The 15729-nt window shown below is 39.5% G+C and overlaps 1 protein-coding gene across 1 annotated transcript; it reads right to left on the minus strand.

The window, feature by feature from the left end:
• Positions 1 to 3636: 3636 nt before the first annotated feature.
• On the minus strand, positions 3637 to 14130 carry MTFR2 (mitochondrial fission regulator 2). The gene is made up of 8 exons (XM_026121048.2): positions 13804 to 14130; positions 13026 to 13154; positions 12554 to 12658; positions 12193 to 12317; positions 9881 to 10098; positions 8444 to 8744; positions 6046 to 6232; positions 3637 to 4490 (listed from the first exon to the last, which is right to left on the minus strand). Exons 1-8 carry the CDS (start codon positions 13864 to 13866, stop codon positions 4392 to 4394), a joined length of 1227 nt encoding a protein of 408 aa, XP_025976833.2. The 5' UTR covers positions 13867 to 14130; the 3' UTR covers positions 3637 to 4391.
• Positions 14131 to 15729: the final 1599 nt, after the last annotated feature.

Here is a 15729-nt window from a genome sequence, read left to right on the forward strand (position 1 = left end):
TTCATGCAAGCAACAAGGCAACGAAGGGAAACATTTTAGTAAATTTATTAAAGAAACACTACAATGTATTTGCTATTAAGTTATACAAAATTACATGGAGTATTGCAAAAATATAACCAAATAAAAAGCTCATATCCACCTCATGTAGATTTTATCGATGGACAAAAATTTTCAAAGCAGTTTTGAAACACAAAACAAACAAAAGTGCCAGCTATAAAATAGAACTGAGAAAAGATGTATGACCCTTCAAAACAGCAGCAGCATAGAAATCAGTTCAGTTGTTTGAAAACTTAAATAAAATCACAAAAAACCAAGCATTTTAGTAGGAGTTAGTGTCCTATTACTTACTAAACTGCCTTGTAAGTCTTGTATCACTTAGTCTCTACAAGGTCAATGATGAGACTACATCTCACAACTACTCTGAAAGAATTTGGTAAGTCATGCCTAGACTTTCACTTTAAAGAAGTTTAAACAAGTATTTTTCATGTCTGGCAATAATTCTCCCAAAGAAGTAAAAAGGAAAAGAATGGTCTGTAGGCTGACACCTGAGCAGAATTTTATGAGATGGCAGGCATTTGCACTGAAAAAATAAAGAATATAAAGCAACAAATACATGTATGTTAAAAACTGTTTGATTTTACAGTTTTGGTCACTGTCAGCTTTCAAATTCTAAAGGTTTGTCATTAAAACTTTATGAGAACATAGTAAGCCTTCAAAGCTGTATCAAACTCCTAGTGGGACTGTTGCTTACATCAGTTCCTTTTCAAAAAATCTTATCAAAATTGCCAAGACATTCCACCTGAAGCTGGATGCTTTTGTATACTGGGTAATTTATTCCAAATGTAATTTTCAAATAATTTATGAATATATTGTGGTGAAGAATAATATAAAGGTTTTTATATCTGCAGAAGAAACATGATTATTGTATAATCTCAATATCCAAACAAACCAATAAATGTTTTGTCAAGTTATTACTCAGGAACACCAGTGTAACTATAAGACAGATCTTCAAATTACATAGGAGTACACTTCCAAGTCCTTCTCCAATATCAAAAGAATTGAGTATCATGAGTATACAAGCCTGAGACAGAAAAAAAATTAGACTTCAAACTGTGAGGGCAATACTGTTTAGAAAAAAAGTTGAACTTTCTCACTTAGAATTGTAATAATAAGTTCTCGTGTCTCAAAACAACTCTAACTGAAAGTTATTAAATCAAATCATGCCATTGTCCGAGGGTAACACAAATGCCAAAAGTTTCAGTTGTTCCCATCTCATCACCATGGGCTGATATTGCCCATTTTGACACGCATCGTCAATGCTGTAAAGAATCATACACACTAAATTCATAGATTATTCAGACAAACCTTAAAGGCAATACCGACATAATTACGCTCAGCATCACTCTAATGAAAGACATGTTAGATTACCTGGGGATCTGTTCAGAGAAACTAGCACAGGAATCATAATCACGAATATCTCCAGAATACCTGGAACCATTGGTAAACCAATCTCAGACAAAGAAAAAGGGAAATCTGGCTGAAGGCATTACTAACATTATGATATCAGTTACTTTAATAGTCCAAGGCAGATTCTTCCTTGCAGGATTTTCCCCAAGGCTTCTGATCAGTAAATTAAAGGTCTAACCTGTTCAACAAGATCTCTTTGTCAATTAGGCTTTTGTAAAAGGCCAACATAAAATCTTACTAATTAAGTAGGAGTAAAGAACAATATCATTCTTTCCTGAAAAGTAGAATACTGGCTGAGGGTAGTGAATACTGTAGCACATTCTCTGCAGGGTTTTTCCTCCAAACTCTATACATAAGCAGGCAGAGACACAACAGGTTTAGATTACACATAAATTGTCCCTCACAAGTAACATCAGGAAAGATCTTGTATCTTATGGAAGACTGTCAGCAAATGGTGACATTCTGACAGTTCAGGTAATTGTATTTATTAGTCTCTTTGTGATGGGAAAATTTGCTGATACGAAACTTAGATCTCTTAGGATCTCCTATGGAAAAATCCTTAGGGAGCTTTAAATCAACTGCATTGTTTGCATTTTCCCTCCAGTCCTACTCAAAATTACTCAAAATAATTGAAAAATATTTACTCTCATTTCAATTTTCAGGTTAGATATACACACACACACACACACACACACACACACACACTAGATCTTTCATAGTTTACTGGCCTCACCGGAAAATTATTAGTGGAGTGTCAACCTACCCTTTTTTATTCCAGGGCCCTCCCCAACAATTCCTGCGGGAAGAAATCCCACCAAAAAACTCATCAGGAGTGGTAGGAGAATAAATTTTCTAGACTTCTCCAGTGACAAGAGGGTGCAACATTTCACAAGATTCTTCCAGCAAACCAACACAAAATCATTTTCCTCAGCCTCTTTTTCCTCCCCCATATTGCTACCATATTTCTAAGAGTTGTTTTGGCACTGAGTAATTCTGTTAGGGACCTTCATGTAAACAACATTATTTGTAGGAAAACAGAACATGGATTCTAGGTGGGCATGGATAACCTTAGAGAACCTTAAGCTGCCTGCAAGCTGTTGATGGAGATGTTTTAGTCAAAGAAAATAAGACGATAAAGCTTTGTTCCATTAGATCTGAAGGGGAGAAAAATCCTCTGCAGTAGATACTAACCTTCTCATTAATGAACATCACTGTGTCTAACTTTTACAACTTCTTAACACTGAAAACTGTCAGCTGTTACTAGATGTCTCCCACAGTCTTTTCAAGGTACACCAGGATCGATGCCTCATCTAACTTATATTTGGAATAAAACAAAGGATCTGTTTTGTTAACACATGTAGCCTGGACATAGTTGAAAAGTCTCGGGTCTCCTCACTCAGTTTGTATCTTCTTTCCAAGGATCAGCTATACAAATGACCTCTTAGCAGCAGCCAGGAGACCAAAGACAACAGGGAGCTTTGATAGGACAGAAGAGACTAAGCTCGCTGAGCAGAGGACAAGACATCATGTGTGGATTTCACAGGCAACAGTGAGTGGCACGAGGAGGCAGCACTTCTCAAGTTAAGGAGCAGAATGTGGCAAATGTGTATTTTGGAGGTGGAGAAGAAGGGAAGGTGAAACTGTTCTGGACTGGGAGAAGAACAGGAGATTGTGGTATAAAGCTTGATAATTATTAATTATTAATTCAGGAACAATCTTTATCTAGAAGACATGATTTGAAGAAGCATAAGATAAATCACTTAAGTTCCAAGTTTAGTCAAAGATAACTTGGAAAGAGTATGGGATTTACACAGTAATGATTTTTTACAACTGTGCAAACAGTCTTTGGTTGTAGGGAGACAAGAAAATATCTTACAGCCTTTGCAGTAAGAGGGCATCCCACTGTCATTCTATCCTGTGTAAACAGGTAGGAAAATAGAAGACACATAGGATATGCAAGGCATGTACATTCCACAGTCCAACTGATAAGATTGTGATTTTGCACATCGGGCTCATTACACAAAATATTAAGTGAAGGCAGATATTGTAAACAGTCAATCCTAACAAATTTTAGGTAATACAATTATTAAATACGTTGTCAAATACTGTCAGCTCTTAAGATACAAAAAAGTTAAGTCTGCAAGACAAAATACTATTACCACACATATCCATGATATGAAGGAAAATTTATTTTATAAATTTATAAACTCTGTGAACAGAACAGACTTCATTATGAGAGACCATAGTGCAGTTAATGTTCATTTACATACGGAATTTAGACTATGTTTGTGCTAGCAAATCTTTCTCCAAGTTCTTTTTTGCCTCAAAGCACAACTCTGCCATATTACGGGCATTTAATAGACAGCCTGCCACTGACTTAAAGGAAGAAAAATTTTCATGAACATAGAAGTTTTTCTACTGACCCACAATAAATTAGAATACCACTTGCACATGGGATATGGAGTTGCATTAGCAAACTGAAAAGAAAACTAAGGAAACTGTACCATCCTAATGAACAAGCAGTATTAACTACCATTAATTATATACATTGTTATACATAATACACTAACCAAAAGTTTACATTTCTTCATTATTTACACTGAAGTGTAGACACAATGCACACCTCAGCTGCCACATCAAGTATTACTTCTCTTTCATACACACTGCTTCCTGCATTTCCCAGGTTTCAAACACACTGCGTCATAGTAATAAATCCCTTTTTCCAGTTGTGCGCTTTTCATAAAAGCATCACATTCACAAGTTTGGCTGCTGGGAAATTAAGGAAAAGAAAAAGTACTCTTACAAATCCTAGCTTCAGTAGCATAGGAGAAACATGTTCTAGCACAGATTACAGCAGTTGCATGAAGTGGACCTGCCACTTAAAAATACACGCACCATATACTTTCCTCAGAAGTCTCTACCAATTAAATATGAGCTTTCACTTTCCACGTTGATATCTGTTTAACTTCATCAGTTCTTATGAGGCTAGATTTTGCATTGGGCTTCAGATTGTAGCGTGCAACCTGGGGAATTGGAATGAAATTAAAAAATAACATTACTTCCAAGACAACTGAAGGAAAAGATTTTTTCAGCAAAGACAGAATTTGGAAGAGTAGTTGCACTTTTTCTCTTTACCTGGGAAGAATAAAATGAGAAGCCTATGCAACTGCTTTAAGTACATTTATTCTTCAAAAAATCAAATGGTACAAAATTAAAAATAAGCAGGAATTTGCGATCAAGACTCTACTTTAACCAGAAAAGCCCACCTTTCTCCTTTATCTATTGTTAAACAGGCTGGCCTTAAGCAGTCTTTCTTCCAGGACTTCATAATTCAGATTAACAGAAGCTATTCCAGGTTCTAGCTTTGTTTTTGTATTTAGAATCAGGTATGTTAGTTATGCAATGCAATGGTCAGCAGTATCCAAAATGCAAGACTGATTGTTTTAATAAGCTTCCAATTTTTACTTTAAAGAAAGTCAGAGGTACTTACTCAGACTGCACCAGGCCTGTTGCCTCAGAATAATCTGTGTAAAATGTATGCTACATCTTGCATGTGAAATCCTTATGGTACTTGACATATTTTTCAAAAAAAAAAAAAAAATCTTTGCAGCAGGAGGTACAAACATAATAGACCATAATCGTACTTAATTCTTCAATCAAGAAATTAGCCACGAGTACAGCAGCAGCCACCTTCAAAGAACGTCTGAATTCCTACAATATGTTTTGCAATATTATTTCTCTCTATTAGGCAAAGAAATGCCACAGTACCAAATACAAGATTCTTATTTCACTCTTAGGATATAAACATAAAATTGCTAAGCAGAAAGAGACAGTTTAAGTTACTGTCACTTATTTCTACCTTTCTGACCTAATCAGCTCTGATGTTTGCAGAATTATCTAGAAAACAACCAACAGCACTGCTGGACTGTTTAGTTTAAAGTAGCTTGCACAGACTACTCTACTGAAACCAGCACTCAGAATCACCTTAGTGTGATTGGGCTCTGCCTACAGCATTTTGCTTGTCCACAGCAAAGACTGTTTTTCAAGGGCTTGGCAAGAATGAATCGCACTTTAATTCTGGATAAAGATATAAAACGTGCAGACAAAAATGTCAACCGCAAAGAAAAATACAACACTCAGTGCTTTCATTTTGTTTTATCAACATACAGCACTTGTTAGTCAGACTGCTCTGTACATTCCTGACATCTTTATCTGTAAAAAGAAAATCAGCAATACTAACTGGACACACAGCTTCTGTGCCTGGATACCTGTAGTTACCATCAAGCACATTTCCAAAGTTCAATCAATCATGAGCTGAATCTTTAAACTCAGTCCTTTAGTTTTACCCTCTTTGTGAATCTGGAAGTTTACTTACCAGCATACATCCACCTATAATAAGTTTTTTGAAATTCTTCTCCTTGATTATACTTGGAGAAAAACAAAAAAGCAACCATCTAAGCTGATGGTTTAAAAAACATTTTGAACAAGTTCTACACTCTCTCAAAACCCCTGCAACTATTGATGCAAGTGGCAAGTCACTTCAAGACTATAAAAGCACATTCTTATGTAAGAACATACCAATGGGATCTCTGGACTAGAAACTGGGGAGCTATCAAAGGATCGATTTTCTTTGTCCAGTGATTCATCTTCATCACAATTTTTATGTGCAAATTTCTGCTTTAGTGCTTGAGTTAGTAGAGCAACTGGATCCCAATCTGAACTCTGCCTTTTTTTGGGTCTAGAAAGAGGGGTACCTCCAGGTGACCTACAAGAACAAAGACAAAGATTATCTCCTGCCCTTACTCCTGAGCTGAGTAATCCAAAAACCAGAGAGATCAGCTTTTGTATACATCCCATAAAATTTGATTATAGAAGCTGTTAATGTTATTTCACAGTAACTCAAAGTAGATTAAAAAAAGTAAGCTCAACAACTTGTCAGCCTGTTTCCTAGCCCGAAACCACAACTTGATGCTGTTCTGTAAAGAAAAACAGTATGAAATCAACATAAAGTGCTGAAGTATTATTGTTAATGCAAACAGTACTGATTTAATAGGTCTCTTTTATGAGTTACGTTACAGCAAACTAGTAGGAGGTTCCTACTGATATATTTCATATAGAGAGCTTACATTCCAGTTTAGAAAAACTGTTCTCAAAGTCAAAATCAGAAAAACAGCAGGAAGGATACAAGATCAAAACAGCACCTAACTCCACAAACCCTAACATAAATACGGAAATTAGTGACCAGTGCAAGAAAATAATGAATAAAAAAGCTTTCCTAACCATTTACATATTTGAAAATCTAAAAATGCTTACATTTGTGCTATTAAAGTGCTATCTACAGGCCAGGGGATTATACCTAATACATACTGACAGCAGTGAGCTCATTGCAAAGTCTGCAAGTTGCAGCAGATTTCATTTAACGTGAAAGCTGAAAGGATTGAGCCCACCCTTCATACAAAATCCGAACTGACAGGGCACTTGCCCAATGTACAAGGTGGTGCTCAGGTGATGGAAACTAGGATCTTCAGGCTCCAGACTTATCAGAACGGAGGTCTTCCCCTTACAGTGCACATGTTAAACTACTGTCAAACTAGACTGCTGTCTGAAAGATAGTAATTTCTATCACCATTATTCCCTCCAGCAATGCTATAAAAGGTCATGTTTGTCCACGAAAATGATTTAGGGTCAAATATAGGAGGAATGATTACATATGTAAATTCATTTTTTCTTTTAAGCTCTACCCAGGTAATGCAGGTAGATGCCCAGATCCAGGAAGCACTTCAGACGCACACCTGTCATTTCCTGCTAAGCGTGTCCTTGCTCAGAATGATGGTTCTTAAAACTCTCATTCCTAAACATTTTACTTTCTTCATTCACCTTATATGGCAGTCAGAAGCCTAAATGTGAAACCTGTCCCTGGAGCCAAATATCTCATAGTTTGGTACCATAATGCTAATCTACCTATTAGAAAGCCAAATATGCCTGAAAGACTAAATTAGTCTAAAATGAATATGTAAAAAGTGACTTCTGTTTTCAAGAGTACCATAGCTCAGATTTTGTGTTAGAGACACTAACAGAATAATATGCAGGTGAAGCTTTGCACTAAGGTAAACCTGCGTGTCTTTATATTTACTTAATTTACTGGGAAAATATGTCATCAAAAGCATATAGACATGCTTTAGAGATGCATGCAAATAATCTGCTCGCACTTAGCGCTAATTAATTATTTTCAGGGATAAAGCTCATAGTTAAGAAAACATTTAAATAAAAGTTTTGCTAGGCAAAAATTCTTTCCACATTAATAAGTAATAGGACCTCTTAAAGATTCAATTATTCTTGTTAATACACATATACTTTGTCAGCTCCAGAAGTTCAGAAAAGACATTTGACAACCTCTATCGCATCTAGCATAGCAAACCAATACTGATAAGAGGAGCCATTACACGTACAGTCATTAGTAAAGCATTTTTGTAACCACATGTAAACCATGCTTAAAATCAAAACTGCAGACCATTAGAAATATTTATAATCTAAAAGACACAACATGTATTTTAACACTTCAAAGCTAGGGCCAGGATATTTTGGATATATTAACTGTTTACAATGTTTCCAGTGTATCCTTTCACGTGAATACAAAAAGTTTATTTATTCAGACTAGTTTCTGTGACTGTGTATACAACTCTGTAAATGATCTTCAGACAGCCCCAAACTCAAAAAAATGGACACCTCCCCCACTCCGAGATTAGTATACCAATGCAGAACTAGTTTTAAATGATGCAAGATTCAGCGTATCTAAATGCAACTTAAACCGTGTCACAAGTATCTCACATTTCAAGCCATCAACTTAAAAGTTGTCAATCTAGGTTTGCCAGCAGAAGCTGCTTATCAAATGATGTTCTACACCGGTATTTTCTGTTGCTATTGAAATGCGGTGATGCTTACATAGTCTTAGCTTCCTTCAAATACATAAACCTACCTTTCAATAGCTCTCAGCTGAACCTTGTTTAGGTCTTTCAAAACATCCATCATACTAGGAACATTCTTTGTCCTCTGGTGATCAGCACTATCAGTTGTAGTTGAACCACTCTTTCTTGCAGCACAACGTTGTTTTATAAGTTCAATTGCCGAATTACTAGCATCAACACCAGATGGTGCACCAGAGGGAAGTGGAGGAGGCGAGGGAATTACAAAGTGATTGTGAGAGACGGACAAGGGTGTAGAAGTCATTGCTGGCACTGGATAAAATCCATCTGGGGTGCTAAACGTTTTAAAGGTTTCTGGATGTAATTATAAAAGGAAAACAGGGATTTTATTTTTAATAGTCACTAGTACCTCAGTAATAAACAACATTAAGCAAAGTCTAGGACCACTCAACTTTAAGTCAAGATAGAATAGTCCTCTTCAAGCACTTTCTTATCCACCTCACATACAATCATTTTCTTTTGTGCTACAGTATTTAAAATGATGAACAATTTTGATTTCACAGATGAAAAAACAGATCTGAGGTGGCTTGTGAGATCAGAGGATTTTCTCCATTTGTATATTCAGTCTGTGCACTGGACAAATTAGGAATGTGCAATGGCAAAGCCACCTGCAACAGCTCATTCTCAGTGGTCTGGGGGTTAGAATAACCCAGATGAAACAAAAGCAAAAAATAACTACAAATCATGTAAAATAGACTACCAATCTGTATACAGAATGGAATGGAGAACTGACAAAAGACGATCCAGCAGAACAGCTAACTGCAGCACAGAGGTCCCTGAGCTGGTAAGTTCACACGGCACAATGCCGCACAAATGTAACTACATCACACCAGTTCAAATGTTTCAATGACCACGGTTCAGTTAGTTTGCAAGTAAGACAATCAGGACTTAAAAACATTTAAGAGAAATCACAAGACATTTGACAAAAAGACTCAACAGATGGCTGGCTTTCTATATGAACTCCAATCTTTGATACCCTAGTGGCTGCTAGGCACATGTATTTGCAACGTTTGTTTTTGTTAAAGACCAAATCCAGCTTCTGTAGACTGTTTTTCCCCATTTTGGTAGCTTGTCAAAAACAGTACAAAAGGGATAATTAATAGTCCATAGCTTTTAAAATAGCAATTGGTAGCCTACAGATAGTGTTGTTATTCAGTTCCTCCACAAATATGGAAATGAGTTTAAAGATCACTTAGCATCAACTTCATTTGAAATGCACCAACAGGCCACAAAAAGGAGGAAAGTGAGAAAGAAAAAGCACAAATATTAAAAAGAGAAACAAAATACTATAGTCTATAAGTTTTGTTTGTTTCACTTCAGTTAAAGAAATTATAGGTGTTCTCTATCAATATCAAGAGACACTGCAAGCTGTGAACAAGAACTCTAAAGCAAAAAAGACATACTGGTTTGTTTCAAACCAAAGGGCTTACGTGATGGAATGTTTCCCAAAGTCTGTGCAGCAACAACAGCAGCAATTTGGGCACGAAGAAAGGTTAACTCATCTTCAAGCGCAGCAATCTTCTGGAGTGCTTCTTGGTCAACAAGACTGTCTTTTTGTGTACTGGTTTTCAGAACACTTGGTATGGCAACTATAGATGGATGTACATCATGGTGAACTGTACTTTCTTCTTTTCTCCATAATCCAGTCCTAGAAAGGAACAAAGACATAATCTAAAAGCTTCAGCCAGCAATAGAAACAACTGAAGTCTATCAAAGATATTAAATGCTTGGACTCTGGCAATAATTGCTCGGTGTTGGTTCAAGCAAGTTATCATCATTCATTCAGCAAGATATCAAACTTGCACACAATTAAAAGAAAACTGTAAACTTTACACAACTACTCATACCCTCAAAAATCTGTTTTAAGTCTCCCTCTCTCTCTCTCAGCTCAAGTAAGATACAAATCCTTGAATATCCATCATCAAAAACAGTCAGATAATTTTCTCAGGGACAGATTATACATCCATTTCATAAGGTCATAATGTAGTATTGAGTTGTTACTATTCAATAACTATTAAACTGACACCATAAAAGTGTGTCTTCCTCCTGAAATGGCAAGTACAAATTTGGGAAGAGTCAGATAATAAAGATCTTTTAATTAGGCTTCACACATTTGAGTCATTCATCAACCTCTGCAAGAGGATCACTGTAAGCAGCTAAGTTATAACCTTCCAGCAAATATATTGGAGAATAGTCATAAAATATGCCTTCAATCACGAATTTTAATATACAGTTACAGAATAAGAACTTTATCTTCTAATAAGCATATATAAACAGAAATGGCATTAGAAAACTGTGCTACAGATTTCAGGTTTTAATTCTAAAAATTGCTTCAGGAGTGTGGCTGCAGAAATACCCTTGAAACATAAAATGGGTGTAAACTCAAGAAACTATCAGCATGATATTATGAAACAACCAAAGAAATGAAATTTCCTTTATTTATTTATTCCAAGTTGATCAAGTTTTAAAGTAAACAAAAACGGGCCTTTTTCCATTATATTCATCATCACTTTACTCCAAACCATACCTGCACCACTGTTTTCTGACTTACCAAAACCCCTTGCTTTTCACACTGGCTCAGAAGGAAAAGATACAGATTACAGTATTATCTTTGAAAAGCATTCCACAGAGCCAGGATGGAAACAACAGAAAAAAGAACTTCCATGGGTCTGTAGATTAAAGTGGCTAAAGAACTGCACAGGCAAGACAAAACAGGTCACAATAGTTCCTTTTAACAATGTTCTACCTTTTCAGTATCTTGCACTTGCTGCAAAAAACTTCAATAATTCAACAGTAAATCTCAGGCATCGTAAGAAACATAATTGGTAATGCACCTTCTCTAATAAAAAGCATCACTCAAAATTGATCAGTTGCTTACAGCTTTACTACCAGCAAGCATCACAAAGATCAAAGCAAACACATGCCAATAAAAACTAAAATTAACATTGTTCAGTATAAATATAGTACGAGACAATGTAAGTGTCCAAATTTTAATCTCCGTTCTGGCTCTCTGACTTACAATCTGATTTTGAACCTTTAGAGGAACAGTAAACCAACTTTCTATTTCTTTCTTATCTAGTGGCGGGGGAGGGGGGAGAGACTTGTATGCTACATGCATCTAGAAATTTCTGGGTAATTTGTCATTTCACAGTACTTGCCATATTTTATCATATTAAAAATATTTTCCTTTAGCACTCTGTAAAAGCTAAAACAAAATACACAGACAAAGAGACTATGTTCAAGGTAAATGTTAAAAATGAAGAAATCTTATTTTTCTTTCCATCAGGCAACCATCAAGGTTTACACATTCAGCATTGTGGGAATCCTAGTAAAGAGGAGATGTTTAAATATTTTTCTTTCTGTTTTCCCCTTTGTAACATTCATCACAACATTTGTAAACTAAAATGATTTAGACAGGGAGTTCAAGGGAAACTTTTTTTTTTATGGCATACAATAAGGTTTTTTCCTCTCTCACAAAATGTTTTGTGAGTGAAAACACAAATTAAAATAACAGTAATACATCTGACATGCTATTGGGAAGAGGAAAGAGGAGACTCAAGTTCAGAAATCTTTCCAGCAAGAACATTCTGCATAGTAAGAACTTACAGATAAGCATGAATTCCTGAAAACCAGAGAAAACTTCCAGAGTTTGTTTTGCTCGAACCCAGAAAGGGCAACAGAAAACCAAAAGACAGGAGACATGAGTTTGTCCTTTGAATGCACTTATTCTGCTTTTACTTGCCTAAATCTAGTAAATGCTTGTCCCTCATCACTTGCCACCCACAGGACATCGCCAAGTGATGGAACTACAGGAGCTGGAGCTGCGCTTTGTTCATCATAATCCAATGGACTTGGGCCTTGAACAAGCTTAAAAAAACAAAAAACAAAAAAAAAAAACAAGAGAAACTGGATTCAGTATACACTAAAAATTTGCCTGAGCAACAGAAAATTTTATGAAGTGCTGTAAGCAAGTTAAAAATAGTGACCAGAAGAGATGTAACACACTAGTTACACAAGCTAAAGAGAGCAGGATAGCTATCACTACATTAAGGAAGCAGAGACTTTAAATATTTGAAGGGTGTGTATAACAATAAATTACTTACTTGAAAATAAGGTCTTCGGCAAGGCTCTAAAGAAAGAATTGTGCCAAGTCTACGAACAACACTTCGAGTTGATCCATATTCCTTTCTTTGGCAAACAGATATGACCTAAAAATTAGAACATCTTTTAATCCAAAAAGTCAAAATCAAAGCCTTCAGTTTTTACAATCAAAATTATGAAATTACCTAACATCATATGCAATTAAATATGATGCAGTTAACACACCTTTTCAATACTATTCTCAAGCTGATAATCTAAGAAGGCCTACATGGATTTTAGCAGCCTCAGTTTCTGAGAGACAACCAAGACACAGCTTGCGCTCAGTGTATTTTAGAGCGCCACGTGGGCCAACAGTTTAGTAGCTAGTAATATCTGAGATACTGACAAAAAAGTGCGTGTCTGAGTGACCCATATGCAAGCATCTATAGCGCTCTGGGGGAGAATTAATAAAGAAATAAAAGAAGTTTAATGTACCTTGACTTGATACTTCCTTATGATGGCATACAGCTGCTGGAAATGCCTTGATGAGGTTGCTGAAGGAAGGCATGTTCTGACTGTGTGACCGATATTGCTACTGAATCTATGAGTTTCCAAAAATACAGCCTGTCAACAAAACAAGATACACCAACAATGAAACCAGAAAATAACCATGACAGTTTAGGCAAACTATCATTCCTAGACCTAGTTTAGTAGTTCCACAGAAGCAGAACAAGAACTTTTTCAGGACTGTGAGTTGCAGCAGTGCCTCACTAACAGCAGTCAGCAGTAAAGAGCTTATCTATAAAAGTACAACGTAATGTTAGAGCCTGACTGGTGCTACAGCAGTGAACCTTTTTCAGTTTCATATACAATACTTTTCACAGTCAGGCCTCCACTAACAGCGGGTTGTTTTTCCTTGAAAATCGTTAGGTATTTTTTTTTTCATTTATAAAGGTAAAACAGTAACACTCAAAACCACTGAATTTCACTCTGAGAAAAAAGAATTACTGCAGTGACTGCAGCAGAGAGGCCATGAAATCCCACCCGCAGGCAACGCATGTGGCAAAATCACACCACCACAGCTTTCCCATGCAGAGAGGCTCCACTGTATGTAAGGAGCAAAACCCGGCCTCCCGCAAGCTTGCGGCGGCGCTGGGGTGACCCTTCCTTCCCTCAACAGTGACAGCGGCAGACGCGCCGCCCGGCAGCGCCAGTTCGCCTGGAGGTGGGCACGGCAAGCGCCAGCGGCCGCGGGCGGCCAGCGGAGGCTCACCTGGTGGGCCGGCCAGCCAAGGTACTCCAGCACCCGCCTGAGGAGATCCAGCAGCAGGGCCATGGCCGGCCTCGCGCGCTGCGGGACGGAAAGGAGAGGTCACGGTCACCGGCGCCCCCCCGGCACCTGCCCCAGCCGCCAGGAGAGGCCCCGCGCCAGCCGCCGGCCAGGCCGTCTGGGCGACGCCACGGGGCCCCAACCGCCGCGAGCCCCGCTCCCTCCTCCTTCCGCGGGACCGCAAGCCGCGGCGAAGAGCCCGCACTCCCCCCCCTCCACCTCCGGCCAACGGCTACTTCTAACTGAATGAAACAACAGCCACGAGGCCGCCAAGGCTGGGGGGGGGGGGGGGGGGGGGGGCAGCCAGCCAACCAGAAACAGCGGCAGGGCGGAGGGGCAGGATCACACCAATAGAAGGAGGCCGGGGCGGGCAGCAGAGCCAATGAGGGAGTAAGGGCAGGCGACGCTCGCAGGGGTGTCGGGAGGAGGCAGGTTTGAAAGCCGCGGTGGCAGCGGTTGGGCGGTTCGGGTGGTCTGCGGCCGGCACGGCCGGTCCCGCAGCAGAAAGGGCGGCCGCGGAGCAGCCGCCGCCGCTGCTGTGCCGCCGCCGCGGGGTGCGGGGATCTGGGCTCTGCCGGTGACTCCAGCCGCGCGGTGCTCGGGTCCAGGTGCGCGGCCTGAGTAGAGACTAGGTCCCCAGCAGCGCTCTGCGGGCGCTCTTGTCACCTCTGCCTCACCAGGCCCCCCACCAGAGCCTGCAGCGGTGGCTCTACCGTGCCCTGTTGTGTGGTTTTGTCTCTGATCAACACCAGATGGTTGCTGCCATTCAGAGAGACCTCGACAGGCTGGAGAGATGGGCAGAGAGCAACCTCCTGGCATCCAAGAAAGGGAAGTGCAGAGTGCTGCATGGAGGGAGGCCTAACCCCACGCCCCAGCACAGGCTGGGGGCTGACCTGCTGGAAAGCAGCCTGGAAGAGAAGGACCTGGGAGTCCCAGTAGACAACAAGGTGACCATGAGCCAGCAATGTGCCCTTGTGGCCAAGAAGGCCAGTGGTATCTTGGGCTGCGTTAGGAAGAGCATTGCCAGCAGGTCAAGGGAGGTGATGCTCCCCTTCTACTCAGCCCTGATGAGGCTGCGTCTGGAGGACTGTGCCCAGTGCTGGGCTCCCGAACACAAGAGACTCCTGGAGCAAGTCCAGCAAAGGGCTCCTGAGATGAGGAAGGGCCTGGAGCATGTCTCGTAAGAGATGAGGAAGGGCCTGGAGCATGTCTCGTATGAGGAAAGGCTGAGAGAGCTGGGACTATTCAGCCTGGAGAAGAGAAGACGGAGGTGGGCTCTTACCACTGTGTGTAAGCATCTGAAGGGAGGGTGTAAAGAGGATGGGGCCAGACTCTTCTCAGTGGTGCCCAGCAATAGGATGAGAGGCAAGGGGCACAAACTGAAACACAGAAAGCTCTGTCTGAATATGAGGCAGAACTTCTTTATGGTGAGGGTGACAGAGCACTGGAACAGGTTGCCCAGAGACATGGTGGAGTCTCCATCCTTGGAGATATTCCAAAGCCACCTCAACAGGGTCCTGGGCAACGTGTTCTAGTTGACCCTGTTTGAGCAGAGAGGTTGTCCTTGACGATCTCCAGAGGTCCTTTCCAAACTCAACTATTCTGTGATTCCAGGTGAGACTTGACTGCCTCTCTTTTACTGGCAAAGATGAATCCGTTCAGTTTGAGCATGTTTTCCATCGAGCAGTGTCTGGATTTGCTTTGTTATAGAGAGGGGGTTGATATTTCAGCATGTAGCATGAAAGGCATGATCTGCACTCTGAATAATGTTGTGGTGATCTCCAGTGATGCCTCTGAAACTTAAGCTTCCACATTTATACTATAAAATGAAAGGGATGCATGAAAGGCTGAGTAAAACTTCAACTTGTT

This window comes from Dromaius novaehollandiae, chromosome 3 (assembly GCF_036370855.1).
Source record: "Dromaius novaehollandiae isolate bDroNov1 chromosome 3, bDroNov1.hap1, whole genome shotgun sequence".
NCBI classification, from domain to species: domain Eukaryota; kingdom Metazoa; phylum Chordata; class Aves; order Casuariiformes; family Dromaiidae; genus Dromaius; species Dromaius novaehollandiae.

Coding starts and splice junctions, on each gene's coding strand:
- MTFR2 (XM_026121048.2), bottom strand. CDS start 13,866: ATGGCCCTGCTGCTGGATCTCCTCAGGCGGGTGCTGGAGTACCTTGGC. Junction 12,318..12,553: donor GCCGAAGACCTTATTTTCAA/GTAAGTAATTTA, acceptor TGTTTTTTTAAG/CTTGTTCAAGGCCCAAGTCC. Junction 4,491..6,045: donor CTAGTCCAGAGATCCCATTG/GTATGTTCTTAC, acceptor CCAATTCCCCAG/GTTGCACGCTACAATCTGAA.